Below are 19,483 nucleotides of genomic sequence, written 5' to 3' on the forward strand. Positions count from 1 at the left end.
AAGACCGCTGTAAGAACATGTTTCCTCTCGGTATATCTGAAGCAATAGCCAAGAAGTGAAGGCTAAGAACAAGATACAGAATCACCCTGGACCTGGACGATATAAGCATTAGCTTAATGCCCAGACAACTAGGGTTAAGAGATTACTTGAGGTACACATGGAGGAATCCTGGTGAGATTTCCTTGAGTTGACCTTGGCAGACATGGGGTCTGTTTACTGCCTTTGCAAGATGCTGGAAGGACTCATGATTCTGAAACACCCTCTACATGGTTGGAGTGGTCTAGTCTACTCAGACCAAGACAAGGCAGAGGTTTCCGCAGATACTCTGGAAGATCAGTTTACCCTGAATGCCGATGTCTATGATAACAACCATATAGAGGTCAAGGAGTTTTTGAAGACACACCGAAAATGCAACAGTGGTACCCCCTCAGGTTGACTGTGTATGCGAGGACGAGGTCACTGCGGCCATAAATGCCACAAGCCCAGATGGCATTAAGACTCACACCCTGTGGAATGTCCTGTGACACGATCACAGGACTAGCGACCATCTTTACTTCCTTATCTGGGTTGGCAATTACACATCCAGCTGGAAGACTGTGAGAGTTGTGTGCTTCCTGAAAACAGGGCAAGACCCACTCTTCCCCCAAAACTATAGGCTGATCTTCCTGCTCCCTGTATTGTCTAAGATGTTTGAGAGGAGTCTTAGAACGTCTGAATCAATATCTGGGACAGGGAATCAGGCAAGACCAGTTTGGTTTTCGGTGAAGTCACTCAACTACGCACCACCTGGTATGGATCATGACAGCGTGGCCACTGGCCTCAACTGAAGGATAGTCACTGTGGCCGTCTTCCTGGATGTGGCAAAGGCATTCGGCAGGGTGTAGCACAAGGGCTTGTTATACAAACTCACGCACTCCCCCCTGCTGAGCGAGTAGGTAATGCTGTTGAGAAAATTCCATGTCTCAATGGGAGAGTCGGTTTCCACTGACCAACCCATCAAGGCTGGAGTACCGCAAGTGGCTGTCCTTTCCTCCCTGCTTTTCACAACATATATCAACAATATGCCATGCGTAGTTGGGGTGATGGCCAGCCTCTACGCTGATGACACCGCGTTCTTCTACTCATCGTGCAATACTGACTTCGCAGTAAAGAAGCTGCAGGAACAGCTGGACGAGTTTGAGAAGTGGCTTGAGAGGTGGTGGATCAAGATGAACAGAGATAAATCTGTAGCCGTGATCTTTGCACCTCCCAGGAAACAGAAAAGACCCGCTCGGCTGGAAATCTGTGGCAACCTTATTGAATACAAAAAGTCAGCGAAGTAAATTTAATTACTGTGAAGTAATCACTCATGCGAGTGATTATCGGTGACTGGCTGACCTTCCGGGAGCACAAAAGAAGGCTTGAGGTGCATTCATCTGCTACTGAACTGACACAGCCCAACCCCAAATCTAATAGATTCTTCTTTTTAGGATATATGTACTACTGATCATGGTCTACGCCTTTCTGTATGGTCTATGCCTTTCCCTCCTGGGGAGGTCTGGCGAGTTCATACCTCCTGAAGAAGCTGTAAGCTGTCCAGAACATCACCCTGATGATGATATTTGGAGCCTGGTGGTTCATCAGGAACTCAGCTCTGCGCAGAGATGCCAGAATACAAACAGTCTGCAAGGTGGGACTGAAGCAGGCGAGGTGTGTTTTTCAATTCAACAGCTCCGTCCAAGTTCTAGCACATCCGAGACATATACTGGGAGGACCCACAGCCACAAGGTCAGGAAACGGCATCACACAGTCTTGGATGAGCTAACATGAGGCAACAGCCAACCAGATGAAGTACAAAACTCCAAGGACAGCAACAGAATAGCATGTTTGACCAAACCCCCCAAAACCCAACGCGGTTCATTTAATATGTGACAATAACATATAATAAACAAAGATTTCAATGTATGTATGTATACAAACACAACCGAGAAGCAACGTGGTACGGCTAACTATAATTCACAGTCTATCTTTACCATATACTAATCTATATGTATACGCATGTATGGGCATGTATATTGAAAGACAGAAAGAGAGCGATAGAGAAGGAGAATTATTGTGAATCACCAGCAGTTTTTTCTCCTGCCTCCCATCCTCTGCTATTATATATTATACTATGCACTGATATAAGCGTATACATATATATATATATTCTCACTCTATGCCTTTTTCTCTTTCATACATATATATGCTTAGTGTCTTGCGTTACGTTACAGATTTTGATTACGAGTCAGTGATTTTTTCCCATGTTTCCATGTAATTCGTATGTACAAAAAATTCTGACACAATGCGCCTAAAGAAGTTTTCACTTCAAAAAAAAAAAGACACAACCCACCCTATTTATTCATCTATTTCATCCTAACACCTTTGATTTATATTATTACTTTGTAATTCTGATTCATGTCTCAATTAGGCTCATGCAATTACAATTCATACTTGTGGAATTTATTATTTTGCAGAATAAAATAATAATAACTGTAAGGTCACAGCAAGAATGTTATCTTTAGAAACAATTAGAACATGAAAAAACAAAAACCTGTTACCTCATTAAAACAGGACTAAATTCTAGCAACTGTATTAATCTGGAGATCTTGAAACATTAAAATCATGCAAAATGAAATATGCTAAATTGAACGATAACAGAAAGTATAATAAAGCAAGTACAGTATACTGGTTATCTTTTCATTTATTATTTCAATCTATAATATGGGTAATCTTTACATAGTACTTGCAGGGCTTACTTCACTCATGCAACCATACCATCTAGCCAGAACCCCTACATACAGTATTTGTTACCCTCATGGTTGTGAGAATAATACTGATAAATAACAATTAACTATCCAGGTTTTATAGAAACCTGAAAAGGAAGCTAAATAAAATAAGACAATAGTACTAACTACAATAACTAAAGTGCACACACTTATAATGAGGAAACTTCACAACTTCTTTCTGTTGTGAAATTAATTAATTTTTAATTATTTCTTCTTTAACGAATATTTTTAATTGACAATTTCATTCACAAGGGGGCTAGAACCTTCCCTGGGATAACACAAATGTATCCTGCAAATTTGGAAGTAATCAGTCATTGGTTCTTGCATAATGTGAGAACACATAGACAAACAAACTTTTAGCTTTGATTATTAGCTATTAGATTTAGTACTTTCATATTCCCTAAAATAAATACACAATTAATAATTACCTGTAATAGATGACTATCCTGATTACTAGATGAATCATGAACTGGTAATGGAGAAACAGGTGGCACACGCTGTTGTTGTTGATTTGTAGTAAGAAAAACGTGTTCATATAAATTAATATTATTACTACTACTACTACTAGCTATATTATTATCATTAGGCCGATTATTTGACAATGCAGAAGTTGATGACTGTTCAATTATATTTGTATTTGATTCATTAGCTGAACAAATTCTTTCTCTATTACTATTATTTGTTTGTTCATCGTTTTGTTGCTGCTGTGGTTGCACTGGCTTGATATTTGAATTTGAAGAAGAATGGTCATTGAATGAGTGATGTCGTTTACTATTAGCTTTCACACGAGGCATAGCTGCCACCTGAATAATATCTTCATCATTACTATGACTAGAAAGTTGATGAATTGTGGTTACATTAGTTCTTGGAAGATGATTTGGTATTCTTGGTAACAAAGGAGTTACCACGACAGGGGCTGCAAATACATCATCTTCATCATTGTCATTTTCATTACCCACAACTTCATCTTCTTCTTCCTCTTCTTCACTTATTACTTCATTATCATCATCATCATTATTATCATCCTTTCTTCTATTAACAACTTCATTAGATAGCGTTTCAGCAACAGAATTAAAATCAAATGTATCTGACTTCACTTGTATAACTGTTATATTCTGCTGAAGAGGTACTTGCGGTATTGGAACGTAAGATGATGATGATGATGATGAACTGGAAAAAAGGTCATTTAAACATTACTTATTTATTCAATTATTTAATTTTATATCTAAACATTATAAAGAAAATATGAGCACAAAAATCATATAAAAAATTGCTCAAATACTGGAAACATTCAGAAACAATCTCATTGCTAATTTTTATACAAGAGTAAATAAAATTTCTTTCACTTATAAAAAAAACTACAGTACTTACAATATATTTTTAATAAGATTTCCCTGCCTTTTCAGTAAATCTGTTCCATGTTGCACAATTTCTTAGCTTCAGGCAATATCAATTGCCTTCAGAATAAAATGTATTTGGCTAAACAGCGAGCAAAACATGCACTGTCCTTCAGTTCTTGGAGTGAAGGGTGAATAGACCCCTTTAATTTTTCTTTGAATGGACCAAATAAGCAATAAAAGGCGTGAGACTGGAATTATGTATGGAGGATGAGGTGATAATTTTGACATCATTTTCACAATTGTCTTAACAATGCAGAAAGCAGTACTCCCTAACAGATACAGTTACAAAGATACATACATCTTCCAATAATAATCTCGGGAATTTTTGCTTCAAATTTTAGGCTTTAATCAGTAAATAAGAATCTAATAAGCACTGTTTATTATTCAGCCTGCTCCTGATATAGCTCAAGTATTAGGTTTTAAAAACTAAGTATGCTGATGGCTGAGTTTCAAGCTTTCTCTTGGTGAGTGATGGAGGAAGTTTTTATTCCATAGTCTGCAGTTTACTGAACGGATTGTTATAGTGGATCTATATTTCATTGCTATTGATGACTCTGTCTAAGAAGCAATAACTTTTATTACCATTGCAATACTAATACTCTTTGCAGATGTGCAAAGTGTACCTGAGTTGTTTTGGGATCCATCTGGCAAAAGCTTATTAAAGCCAGTTTTATTTTGGATGATTTCATTAGCAGAACTGTGCATAATTGCATAAAATCTCAACTTTGTTAATAGGAGCTTGTCTATCAAATAAAAAATGTCACATACAAGCTAAATGTTATCACTTGGGATTGTAGATGAAGTTGAATTCCTTTTTCATGTGCAACACTAGTGTGATGACTTTTGAATTTTTCAATCTATTTATAGATACACTATGTTATTCTTAAAAATGTTTGATGAAATCTGACACCAGACATAAATTCTGATCACAAAAATTTAATCATTCCGAGGCTAGTTTGGTTTCTTCTGCCAGTACTTAAAAAACCATTTGCAAGGTAGATCACTAAATGAGGATATAAGAAGGGAATTGAATATTTTTAGTATTGAAGAAAAAGAATTATTGCATAAAAGAATGAATGTGTGATCATTTAGATCATATGGACGAGGAACATTTTTCATTGCAGGCGAGAAAATACAAACCTGAAGGATGACAAGAGTGTTGGTCGATTGAAGAGGAGATGGTTCTTGGAACAGGCATTGTTGCTTCATCTATGAAATGGGGAAGAAGAAAAACAAATTACTAAACACTAATACTAATCTTTCTTGTACAGTAAATGGCATCTTTTTTTATAAATGGCAACCACAACTTGACTGTCGACTTCTGTGCTGGGAGTGGTAGTGTCTTGGCCTTTCATCTGAAGATCTCAGGTTTGAATTCCAGTCAGTCAGGCATGGCATTTTTTCATGTGCTACAAAATTCCATTTTCATATTCCACATACAAGCTTCTTTGTAAGCTTCTGTGTAATTTCATCAACCAAAAAATAAATAAAAATCCAATTGATCTAATAATAATAATAATAATAATATCAATAGTAATCAAATTATATTCCTCCTTAAGAATATAAAAAACCATGATACTGTTGCTATTAGAACTTCATATACTTCTCCATTGTGATAATTTTTTCATACAACCCTCATACATGTTAATGATCCCAATTAGTATTTATTTTCATTAAAATAATAATCAATAGTGCATGTTTTTATACGTTTATTTTAGGACCAAAAATAAAGGCTACAAGAATATATATATACACACAAGTCTTGAGTAACAAGAGAAAAAAAGCATTTATATTATTTTATTTAATGAAATGTATATGTATATCACTTTTTTAATATAAAATTTAATATCCCCAACAATAGAAATGCATTTTGTAAAAAAATACTGCATTTGGGAAATTAAATGATTAAAACAATGTATAGCTGCTGACTCAGCTAGAACGGATGATTTTTAAGCGAGGTAATGAAAACAAATTATATTGTTAATTATAGTTCTATGTTAAGGACAAAAGACAGTAAAATAAAAACAATTTTCCTTTGTGTAAACCAGCTATTAGCTTATTTTTAGAAAATTAAGGGGGAGGTCACAGAAAGCAGTCATAAATTGGGGGTCTATTGTATTATATAAGCAACGAGAATAAAACTGAAAATAACAAATAAAGTCAATAAAAGAGTTGAAAACAATATTGTAATTGGTAAATAAAAAAAAATTTAAATAATTAAGGATGTAAGAGTAAATATTATGTTCAACTTAATTACTAGGTAAGGGTTACACATTAGGCTCTACGCAATTATTGGAAATTATTAATTTCCAATTTTTCCAGTGATCGCATAGTGTCTAAAATGTTACCCCTTCCTCATTAATGTAAAGTTAAATATAATATTTCATATTATAACCGTAATTTTTATTTACTTACCAATCTTATCAACTAAGGAAGAAAAAATCTTTCCCAGTTCTATGCAATACTGACTTTTTATTATTTGAAAATATATGTGTAATATGAAGTTACATGTTTTCAAACTTGCCCTGCTCAATAATGTCTTCAACCTTAAATTGAGCATAACTCAAGAGCAACTCATCAATCTTCCATCAAATTTTCACATGCACAACTTTAGGATACATTACTACAGCATACAAAATTTCAATGTAACTGATCTTTTGGGGATTTTCGAGTCGTAAAATTTTATACACATGCCTATAAATAAATAAATATAAGGAAACTATGATTTAAGTGAATGGTATTTTCATATTTCTCATATCTAAAAATGTTAAGAAAATTCATTTTCACCAACCACTCCATGCCATTGAAAGTAATACCGTACTTTTTTTGAAAAGTCTGTAAAAAATAATAAAAAATGGTCTAGATTATTTTTTTTAACTAAAGTTAAAAATTTGTACAAATTTAAGACTGCCCATAATACGTTATGTTATCTTGTTCAAAGGCGGCAAAAAACAAAATTTATTTATTTTTACAATAAGTTTCTTTGAAAAATTAAGAAAAAAACAATTAATTCTTATCTATTTTTAGCAGAGGCATTATATACCTTAATCCTGTAGGATTGAAAGCTATCCTTAATCTGACAGTGCTACATTAACAGAAAAAGAATATTAAAAAATTTAATTGATATTCACAAAACGTGAGAACTGAATTATAAATTGTATAACTGGCTAGGACAGCCTTTCCAAACAATTTTAATTTTGATGAACTTCTAATGATGTACATGCCAAAATGTTTTTGATAAATAAGACATACATGAGTAAAATTTTCATAATTAACTTCCACTGACAAACCCTTATCATCTCCCCAGCTCTCATCAGATTTTTTCAAGAACTGCAAATCTCTTAATCATATGTAATATTACAGGTTAAACTGCTCCTGAGATACAAAGTATTATAAATGCTTCCACATATTTCCACACAGAATGTTGTAAAAGAGTACATTATTACTGGAGTCAAGGGGCATAAAAACACAAACTCTGGAGGAGGGATCATTTCAGGCCAAAGTATTTTTTCCCTCTGTATTATTTTTCAGAGAAGAATATATATATATGAGACAAATTTAGAAGCTGAACCTACCTGGCATAAACCACTGGAACATCTTCAGTTTGTGTAATATATACAGATGATGTTGAAACAGGAATATCATTTGAGTGACTGTGATGTGATGACTGCCTTTCACTGTTTTGTTCATTCAGTAATGGTGGTTCAGCTAAACAAAACAATATTAAATTTAGTAAACTGCTAAACAATGTAATGTTTCAATAATAATTAAAGTATATAAATATATATGTGTGTGTATATATACTTTAATATACATGTACACACACGCGCGCATACACACACACACACACACACACTCTATAAATATCATACTTTATTCTTAAAATAAAAAAATATTATTGTAAAAAATTTAAAATCGATAAAATATTGAACTAGATAATTTCAATAAAAATTAACCTGACTGGATATAAAAATTCTTTTACATACTTTTTTTTACACATTATACATGTATACATTACACATTATTATAAGGGTGGCTGAAATTAATGAATAAAACATAATGGAAAAACAAAATGTTATACAAAGCAACAGGAGCTGCCATTTTGTAGTTTCCCCTTTTACTAACAGTCTAAAACTCATTGATTCACAGCCTCTCATTTTCTGTCAATATTCAGTTATGAAGTCAAATACGCCTGCTATGTCAACATGTCTAGAACACCATTCAGTGATTGAATTTTTAACAGGGGAACAAATGAACGCTGGTGACGTTCGAAGTTATCTATAAGCTGTTTATAGTGATAAAACTGTTGATTAAAATACTGTTAGGTGAGCAAAAACCTTTGTGCATCAGAAGCTGGTAAAGCATTACTGCAGATGTAGCTCACAGTAATTGACCAATTTCTGTGACTGATGAGAAGCACTAAAAGGAGGGAGGATGAACTGATTCATAATGACTGTTGCATCATACATCAACATCCAGAGAAAAGCATTCTGAAAGAACAAAATGGACATGTTATTACACAACTGGGCTACCATGAAATCTGTTCATAGTGGGTCCCATAGAAACTCAGAGAAAACAAGAAATAACAACAAAACAAATGTTATGAACAGCTTCTGAAACATTATTGCGACAAGGGAGATGACCTCTTTTTCAATACTGTGACAGGAGACAAAACCTGGGTGACTCATTAAAACCCCAAAAAAAAAAACAGTAGAGCATGAAATACTGACAATGTGGTCTGCCACAATAAAAAAATTCAAAACACAATCCTGTCCAAAAAGATTTCTCAGCGTTGTGTTATTCCAAACAGGTAAACGATGTCTGTAAATAAAGCAATGAGATTGGCTCAGAAAAACTTTTTATTTACAATCCAATTATACAAGGACTCTTATCACCTTCGAAATAATTACTTTGGGAAGCCACGCAATGCTTCAACTGGTTTTCCCACTTTTCATAGCAGTGTTGGAACTCAGAAACCGGAATATCCTTCAGATGGTTGGTTATATTTTTTTTTATGTTTTCTACTACCTAAAAATTGTTGTTTTTATAAAGTCGGGAACAGGAAAAAGTCGCAGGGACTCAATTCAGGTGAATAAGGTGGTTGAGGAACTACAGGAATGCTTTTCTTTGCCAAACATTCATCAACTGACAGTGCTGTGTGACAAGGTGCATTGTCATGATGCAGCATCTGGTCTCATGCAAGTAACTCTTTTCTGCAGTCTTTTAAGAATTTCTCGGTAAACATATTGAATTAGTCAGTTCTGTATGCAAAAACACCTTACAGACAATGCCATTACTATCAAAGAAACAAATTAGCATGGTTTTGATTTGCTCATTTTTGCTTTTTTGGGAAGCGGTGAGTTTGAAGTGTGCTACTTATTTCTCTGGCGTTTTGTTTCTGGGTCATACTCAAATATCAAATATTGATCACCAGTAATACATTTTTTTTTAGAAAATCAGGATCAGTTTCCATTCATTCTAGAAGATCATGGCATACATCCAATCTGTTGTTTTTCAGTTCAACAGTGAGATTTTTGGGGACCAATTTTGTACACAAGTTTTTCATGTCCAATTTGTTTGTCAAAATTTGATGGACAGTGCTACAGTTGAAATTCAATTGTTCTACAATCATTCTCACTGTTAATCGCCAGTCATACCATATCAAGTCTCCGATTCACTCAACATTGTCGTCACTTTTTGAAGTTAACGGTTTTTACAGAGTGTGAATCATCCGCAACTGATTCCCGGCCATCTGAAAATGCTTTAAACCGCCTAAAAACTTGGGTTCATGATAGAATGTAATCTCCATGCGGCCTTTTAAATTTTGAAAAGGTTTCAGTAGCATTCTCACTGAGTTTACACAAAACTTGATTGCACAATGTTGATCATAATTAGTATCACTCATTTTTGTAACGCACAACAAAAACTTATTTCACAAAGTTTGTTTACATCTCATGTGGCAACAACTGACTAAAAATATTAATACCTAATATAAATCAGCTGTTCATATAAGCACATGTTTACTAGTAACTTTACAGTGTTGCCACTTGGCAGTGGCTGCCAAAATAAAATAAAAAATAGTCTCATTACTTTATTTACAGACCTCGTATATGACCAACTTCCTGGAAGATGTTGAAACAAAACAATAAAGTTTAGAATGGAAGCACCCAGTCAAAACCATCAAATTAAAAGCTGACTACTTGTCACTGATTTTTTTTGATACTTAATGTATCAAGGTATGATTACTAGTGATCCATTAAAGAGAAATAATAATCACTGGCTAATATCACTAATTTACTGTTGTCCAAGGTTCCCCCTGTACTAATTTGAAACCACAGAAAAAGCAGACTAACATTGTATGCTGTTTCATAACAAAGCTACATGACACAACTAATTGAAATAGGCTGCAAAAGCTTTTAAAGGTAGCTTGTCATGGACAACATGGAAACCACAATGTGGTTTCCATGTTTTGTTCACTCAAGGAAGCTCTGTGATTAACATTTTCAAAATGTTGCAAGTATGAATATTATTTATATAGAGAAATTATTTTAATTTTAAGAAAATAATTTTTAACTTATGGAACAAGGATACGGCTACAAACGTGGGACAAATGTGCAATTTTTAACAAGTGATAATAGTGAGAAGTAAGTTTAATTTAATTATAATGAATAATCATGATATTAACAAACTCCCAAATATTGAGTGGCCCTTGATCTCTCTAACTTAACACAGCTTATTCACCTTGAGTATCCAGAATTGAGAGAGGTTCAACACCAGGCACAACTGCCAAAGGTCCAGCAGGTGGTAATGGTAATGGAGAATTAGGATCACGGGTTGGCAGCAATGGAGCACGCATTTCTGGCATACGACTGTACACATTTTCTTTTGGAGATAGAATGCGCATTTCACGTAATTTTGCTCCAATACTGTCCACCCATTCCATCATCACGTCCCTGCAAAAAATTAAAATTCTATAAACACTACACTAAAAGTAATCAATATTATAAATGAAGTAACCAGTAACCAATTTATAAATTAATGATTAAAAAAATAATTAAGAATCCACGTGATCATCTCAGATTGTTGGAAATTAAATTAATTTTGACTTACTTGTGCTAGAAGCTTTATCAACTTTTCTTAAAAAAAAAAAATTAAATAAATAAAATCAAGTGGAACATCTTAAAATTATTTCTTCAAATTACTAATTAACTTAATAACTAAAAAACTATTTTTATTTTGTGAAAATGAAATGTCCTTCAGTTTACACAAACTCATTCTTTTCATCAAAATTATGATTTTGTTTTTGTAAATTTATATTTTTTATTACCTTAATATTTCACACTTTAATTTTTGTAGAAAGTAACCAGTTTTTCTTTTATTACTACAACGTAATCACTAATTAACATTTCACAACTTTCTTCCCATATAGTGAAATTGTAATTTCAACCCGCAGAATAATTTATACTTTAGTATTGAACCATCCAGTAGAGAATTTTCATTTTTGTATTAACTGAATGGGTCATGTATTAAAAGGGAGTTGTAACCAGAGCTTCTGAAAGAAAAATTAGGAGAAAAAGGTAATAATCAATTTGAAAGTGAGAGAATAATCTAGGGTAAAGGATACGAGACAGGGCACAGAAAATTAGGAAAGACCTGCAAAAACAAAGAATCACTGAAGACAAAATACTGAAGTATTCATGAAGACATTAAAAAATAAATAAGTACATATTCACAACACTAGTTTAGATAACTCAAGTCTTAGAATATTAACTCAGGTCTTAGAATATTGTATACAAAGAGAATGACTTACCATGATGATGCGGTAAGTCGTACAACATTATCTGGTAATGAGATAACAAATTCAAATTCATCATCCTGTGGGCAAATTGTAGGTGATATATGAAGTGTGTTTGACAATGATATACTCCAATCTGGTTTATGAGCAACAGCAACTTTTTGATCATTATATAATTCAAGAAATGGTTCAATATCATCATGCACACAAAATACAGTCCATACTCGTTCTCCTTTCTATAAAAATAGTAAAAAATAAAATCACAAACCAACTGCATACAAATATTAAATTCACTTTATAACAAAACTTAATTATGTATTAATGTAATCAGCAAGCGCTCTGTTCATACATAGTATAACAAATTTTAATACAACATGCTAGCTTCATCTTAACACCACTAAACTAAGGTGACGGAAATGTAAGTGACTTTTCAAATATAAACTAATATTTTATCTATTTTTATAAGCCTGTCTTAATAAGGAGATTAAAAATGGTCAAAATAGTTTAAAAAACTACTACCGTTAGGTAGAAGTGATCAAAACAAAAATAAACTAGACATACCATCATAAATAACTTTTTTCAACATTAGCACATATCCTGGAAATTCCTGAATGAATTTAATAAAATAAAAACTCAAATGAGACTGAAATTTTAAAGAGAAAATTTACTTTGCACAGATCATACATTTACATTTTCTGTTAATCTTATAATTATAATTTTATAATATTTTACAAAATCTGTCATAATTAACTTTATTTCTTGAATTACTTTAACATAAATATCATTATCATGTTAAGTAAAATTCATTTAAAGATTTTATACACAATAAAAAACTTCACAATCTACTGACTTAAAACATAATTAAGATTAAATATGGTAGAAAACATACACAAGTATTTATTAAAAAATAAAACTAACCTTTGGATGTGCTCCAGTCTTCTTTTCAGTAACAGGTAACCTTCTTAACCAGGCATTCTTGTGGACTTCACGGAACAATACATTGGTCCCTGCTACACTGGGCCCACCTCCTGACAGTGCCATATTTAATACTGTTAGGCCTAATAAAACCTATTATCTCCTAAAAAAAAATCCATTGAAATAAGATATTTCATAAAAAACAATGTTAAATATAATCAACAGTAAAAAACAAGCACTTATAGAATCACAATTAAAGCATTTCACTTCAGAAAAAACAGATATCAAACATACATCACAACATATAACAAGTGATTTTTAAAGTACTTAAAATTTTATTTCAGCAATATCTATTAAAACTTCAATTTATAAATTATGTATTTATATTTTTTATAACTTCCATAGTCAAATAGTTACAAGTATAGAATTCAGCTTCAACATTAAACTAGGAATAATTTCTCTGACAGCTTTTACAGCTCATGTATGGAAAGAATACCAACATAGCTTGAAAAAGTAAATAAGCAACTGATAGTTTTTTTATTTTAATTTTTATAAAAAACTTTTTCTTATATTTTCTGGCTGACATAATAACATTTTTACTGTAGCTTTTTAAGAATTAGGCGGCTACTTGATAACAATGGGAAAACCAATTTTTTTCAACTGTTTTAATGAAGTATAATTCTTTATACTTAAGCAAAAAAACAGCAAAGTTAATGAAAGTACTCTATTATAATGGGTAATAACAATGGACTCTAATCTTGCAACAGTTAAATTTGTTTTTATTTCTATATAAGAAAACATTTTTACTTTTTGACATTTTTTTTTTTTTTATTATAAACATTTTATTTTATATCGATACTGAAGGTTATCACAGACAGGATTGTCCTTTACTTGATTATGAAGTGTTAATTTAATTCATAGAATTCAACTTTCTTTTACTGTTTAGCCTTCGGAACCATCATAAGGTATTACTTCAGAGGATAATATGTATGAATTTAAATGAAGTGTGGTCTTTTATAGTCTGTAAATGAAGTGTAGTGATGTACAATCTCAGGTCAACCATTCCTGAGATGTGTGATTAATGGAAACACAACCACCAAAGAACACCAGTATCCACAATCTAGTATTCAAATTCCTGGAATGCACCTGGAAAACATAACTTACATTTGGCACTGTACACAATGGCTACTGTTATCTTCAGGGTACTTTCCTTGTGTATCTAAATACTTACTCAGACATTGTGTTCCTTTGTCACATTGTGCTGGAAACATCAACGGCAGAAAATCTTTGTGCCGTTGATAAGTAATTCTTTAATTTTGGTAAAAGCCCAAACTAACAATCACTATGTCTGGTTAATAAGTGGGACGACTTACTCTGGAAATTAATTTTTGGCATAGATCTCTCTCTATGGTGAGAGAACGATCATGATGCATGATCTAGTTGTCACGCTGCAATTAGTCTTTTCCTCCAAACAGAATCTTGCAATCTTTTACATCTGTCAATAATCTAGTACGCAACTATCTGTCAAATCACATCAAATCCCACACACAGTTCATATTTGAATTGATCATTTTTGTTGTTGGACTCACTTCTGAGATCTTCTTTGACCAAATTTTGAGGTTGTGGTTCATACCTTCTGGTCTATATTTGACTCCCTTATATCAATCAAAAATTCTAGATTTTTTCAAAGTATCCATACCAAATACTGATCTCCATGAGGAAGTGGTAGCATCTTGGCCTTTCATCTGGAGGTTCTGAGTTCAATCCTGGTTAGGCATGGCATCTTTCATATCTACAAAATTCCATTTCCATATCCCATGCACAACTTCAAGCTTATGTGGCGATATCATATAGACAAAAAATGCCTTTTCAACAGATCCACTAGTAGCAGCATTGCCAATTTTTTATAAACAGTTTGATATTAATACACTGCTCTAAATTTTGATCACTTGTTTTTACAACAAAATTTACACGCTTTAATGTTTTTGCAATTGCCAAGAAATAAACATCTTAATTGGCTAGATGTTTAAAGGCACATTAGTTAAAACATAAACAAGTACAACTATTCACGCGCTTCCAACCAACTCACCATATGGGTGATTAATTACAGGGGCCATGGTGAGTCAAAGAATTAAAGTGACAAAACCTATTAACAGCATATTTAACAAAGACCCACCGGGTTGGTCTAGTGGTGAACGCGTCTTCCCAAATCAGCAGATTTGGAAGTCGAGAGTTCCAGCGTTCAAGTCCTAGTAAAGCCAGCTATTTTTACACGGACTTGAATACTAGATCGTGGATACCGGTGTTCTTTGGTGGTTGGGTTTCAATTAACCACACATCTCAGGAATGGTCGAACTGAGAATGTACAAGACTACACTTCATTTACACTCATACATATCATCCTCTGAAGAATTATCTAAACGGTAGTTACCGGAGGCTAAACAGGAAAAAGAAAGAAGCATATTTAACAAAGTATCATTCTAAAACAAATACATAAACTGAATTGACAGCACAGTTTTATATTTGTCAAATAAGTCCATGGCTTAAAAAGAGTGATGTTGATGGTGAATATAATCATTAGCATTCATCAACTACCCCACTGATACAGATCATAATAAGCCATTATGAATAACCTAAAAATCCCATACGTACGCAATAAAGGATGATATATTATAGCATACAATATACACAAAAAATCCATATAATCCCATATACTAAACAGCTGGCTATAAATTAATCTTCTTTATTTTTATATTTCCCAGAATTCCTACATAACAAAAATTGCAGCAATAACGGCACAACTCGCATCATGATAAAATGTATCTCACACCATTTCATGCATAGTTGAAAATATTTTGATATAAATACTCACTATCTAAAAAAAATCTGGTTAAATTATTTTATCATTTCAAATAATATGTTGCATTACATGCTACTACTTAATGTTCCACACTGCTACTAAATGCAATAATTTTATTAAAAAAAATTATATGTCAATAATTGAAACAAATAAGTTACTGTAAAATTATGAATACTAAAAAAACACATTTTACTGAAATTTTATGTAACTGACACAAAAATCATCATGTAATGCCAGTATGAATGAAACAGTAACATCTTTCAAACAACAAACCAGGAATAAATAGTAACAAGATGTATATTGACATGCGGAAAGCAATTTGCTAAATCTGTTCCAAGTAAATTTTAAATACGTGAATAATTTACAAACATAACTTACATAATACAACCAACAGAAAGTTAACTATTTGTACGACCAAACAATATGGAAAGTGAAACGTATGTCATTTTGTAAACATGATTGATTCTATGTAAAACATGAACAAATGATTAATGCTATCACGAAAAGTTACACAAAAATCCTTAGATCATATACAACAAAATAAATTTTAAAAGAAACACAGGCTACAATCCCTTTGTTACGAAAGAAACAAGATTTAACTCCCACGGAGTTCCTATTCCTTAATAGTGCTATAGGTTATATTTTCCCACCTTCAGTTTTTAATACTAAAATAATTAATGAAAAGTAGTTCGACGTTCAGTTACATTACATAAATATAGTTCACTACAACTAACTCGACCAATTCTGACTCACCTTGTTAAAGGACATCACAGCTAAATTATTAATTACAACTTAATTGAAATTAATGAAGACGAACAAATATAATGCGCCATGTCGCCACTTACACATCCTTGTGAATGCGAGATACTAGAATCATCTGACGAATGATGGCTAGTTATAATTAGCGAAACATATGAGTCTAATACAGAAGAAATAAGCGCACTAAACTTTGAGTCCTTTTATCAGAAGGATTCGGTGTTGGCAGAGAACTAATTTCATAAATTCACAAAAAAAGCAAAATGAAATATGTTATTAATTCAAGCTACCAAGTAACCATCGTTTTGTTTATTAATTATTTTATATATTTAAATTTTTGACTCGATAAGCGCGCAGCCCGGATAGCTCAGTCGGTAGAGCATTAGGCTTTTAACCTAAGGGTCCAGGGTTCGAGTCCCTGTTCGGGCGCTTGTTTTTTTTTCAAATTAATGTTGAGTTTAACTCCATTTAATTTGTCCGAAAAAGCAAATAAAAACGAATTCTTATCAAATAGTTAAACACAATAGAATAATTCAAGATTAATTGATACATGATAATTTATAATCTTTTTAATTCCCTATCATGACTTCTAATTGAAGTTTTTATTCTTCTCACCAAACATTATATATTTCTTAAAATTGTTGTTGTTGTTAATATTATATCTAACTAAATATCTTTTCTGCTAAGATCTCTATAATTTGATAATGCTACAATAAGTTTTGACAATGGAGTGGTTCCAAGACGTGTCAACAAGTGATAAAAAAATGAAGCTAAGGAAGACAGTTGTACTAAACATAAAAATTAAATATTTCTTAATGACCAAATTCATCTTGTATTTGTACTTCCAAAAGTCAATCTTTCTTGATGTTTGAAGTGTTAATACAGTATCAAATTTCATGTTCTGAAAAATGTACATGAGGAGGTGTAGATGATTTTTTTTATGTGTGTCCGAGTAATGATTTTAGTCATTATTATATTTCAGCATGTAAAAATTGATGAATGGTAATGTGATGAGAATGAAGTTGAAGAAGCTTGCAGAAAGAAAAAGTATTGATACTGGGATGCTGGTTTAGTGTGGAGGTTTATTGCATCAGATAATGCTAATGTTGAGTTATAGTCAATGTGATGATGGTTTTTATCTTGATTATGACATTTTTTTTTTTATAGGTATATGTTAAAATTTATGACATATTTTCATGTATTATGTAAATCAATATTTTATGAAAATATTACATGTTTTCATATTTTTGTTGAAGAATCAGGAAAGTTTACAGAGGAAAATTTTGACAATTAAAAATCGGAGTGTAGTAATGTTCAGTCTGTTTGTTTTTTTTAGAGGTTTAAGACTGGATTTGATTATGAAAATGTCTTTAAACATATGGATTTATTAATATTTTTAATCATGACTTGATATTTGTGTGTCTTTTTATCATGTGTAAGTTTTGTTCTGTTTTGTTTTCATGATTATATTCTAAAAATGTATTGTTATTTTAGTATTATATTAACGTATTGAGATATTAGTATAATAACTATGTATTCTTGCCTGATGTTAATGAAGTGATTATAATATTGGGTTTAATTTGCCCATTATTTAATATAAATAATATATTAGTTTACTTTAGTATTTTTGTTGTCATTTGTGGTATTATTAATTTTACATTATTTTGAAACATGTATATATGTAGGAGATGTAAATTATTAGCTACTGTAAATTATTAATAATAATTGTAATGCATCATGATTATAACACGTCTTACCATCCGGCAACTTGTCTGAACCGGGCAAGACGTGAGAAGAGACCGAATAAAAGAACCGGTAAAACTGAAGCAGAAAGTGATACTTCCTAATTAACAAAAAAACAGCGATTTATCCAAAACTTCTTTAGATAATAAACATGTGGCCATTTATGCCAACGGCCCTGTGGCGCAACGGATAACGCGTCTGACTACGGATCAGAAGATTCCAGGTTCGAATCCTGGCAGGGTCGTGGTTTTTTTTACATCTAGATGAGTTTATCTGTTGATTGACTAAATAAAAACAACTACTTATTCAGATTTCTGAAATAATGTATTTATTACTTTAATTTAATTTAATTTTTTACTTATGATGACCTTGACCTTGGGATGAACAGTGAAGCAGGCTGTAATTAGTAATGGTAGTTTTCATGTAAAAAAAGTCTGCTTGTAACTAATAAAAAGACTTTTTTTTGTCTTCAGTCATTTGACTGGTTTGATGCAGCTCTCCAAGATTCCCTATCTAGTGCTAGTCATTTCATTTCGGTATACCCCATACATCCTACATTCCTAACAATTTGTTTTACGTATTCCAAACATTGTCTGCCTGCACAATTTTTTCCTTCTAATGTCCCTCCAATATTAAAGAGACTATTCCAGGATGCCTGAATATGTGGCCTATAAGTCTGTCTCTTCTTTTAACTATGTTTTTCCAAATGCTTCTTTCTTCATCGATTTGCCGCAACACCTCTTCATTTGTCACTTTATCCACCCATCTGATTTTTAACATTCTCCTATAGCAACACATTTAAAAAGCTTCTAATCTTTCCTTCTCAGGTTCTCTGATCGTCCAAGTTTCACTTCCGTATAAAGTGACGCTCCAAACATATACTTTCAAAAATCTAATAAAGATTTAAGGATTAGAAAGGAATTTTTGAAAAAAGTTATTGGTAGGCTAGTACTTCATAGTAGTGAAGTGTGGACAATAAAAAAAATGGGGAAACGAATAGAGAGACTTTGAAGTGTAATGTTACAGGAAGATGTCATATCTCTCCTTTTCATTTTCCTTCATAAGGAATTTGTAGAAAGTTTAAAATATGTACAGGAACATAAAGATTGGGATAAATAAAACAGATGTTTGAGAATGTAGGACACTGGAAATATCTTGAACTTAAAAGATTAGCATTGAACAGAAAGGAATGATATAGGATGAAACA

General features: G+C 32.3%; 1 protein-coding gene and 2 non-coding genes across 3 annotated transcripts in view; 2 read left to right on the forward strand and 1 right to left on the reverse strand.

Moving 5' to 3' along the window:
• The window catches only part of LOC142325213 (uncharacterized), a 34,849-nt gene extending 18,102 nt beyond the window's left edge, over nucleotides 1-16,747 (reverse strand). Inside the window, exons 1-6 of the mRNA XM_075366666.1 lie at nucleotides 16,531-16,747; nucleotides 12,921-13,080; nucleotides 12,018-12,238; nucleotides 10,949-11,160; nucleotides 7,783-7,915; nucleotides 3,236-3,977 (exon numbers count right to left, since the gene is read on the reverse strand). Of these exons, the coding sequence (XP_075222781.1) occupies nucleotides 3,236-3,977; nucleotides 7,783-7,915; nucleotides 10,949-11,160; nucleotides 12,018-12,238; nucleotides 12,921-13,043 (1,431 nt within the window). The 5' untranslated portion in view covers nucleotides 13,044-13,080; nucleotides 16,531-16,747. The remainder of the gene's footprint in view (nucleotides 1-3,235; nucleotides 3,978-7,782; nucleotides 7,916-10,948; nucleotides 11,161-12,017; nucleotides 12,239-12,920; nucleotides 13,081-16,530) is intronic.
• Nucleotides 16,748-16,889: 142 nt separating this feature from the next.
• TRNAK-UUU (transfer RNA lysine (anticodon UUU)) lies at nucleotides 16,890-16,962 on the forward strand. The gene has a single exon. It is a non-coding gene; the product is annotated as a tRNA-Lys (tRNA).
• A 1,485-nt stretch (nucleotides 16,963-18,447) lies between these two features.
• Nucleotides 18,448-18,520, forward strand: TRNAR-ACG (transfer RNA arginine (anticodon ACG)). The gene has a single exon. It is a non-coding gene; the product is annotated as a tRNA-Arg (tRNA).
• Nucleotides 18,521-19,483: the final 963 nt, after the last annotated feature.

Source organism: Lycorma delicatula, chromosome 5, assembly GCF_047948215.1.
Source record: "Lycorma delicatula isolate Av1 chromosome 5, ASM4794821v1, whole genome shotgun sequence".
Classification (NCBI taxonomy): Eukaryota; Metazoa; Arthropoda; class Insecta; order Hemiptera; family Fulgoridae; genus Lycorma; species Lycorma delicatula.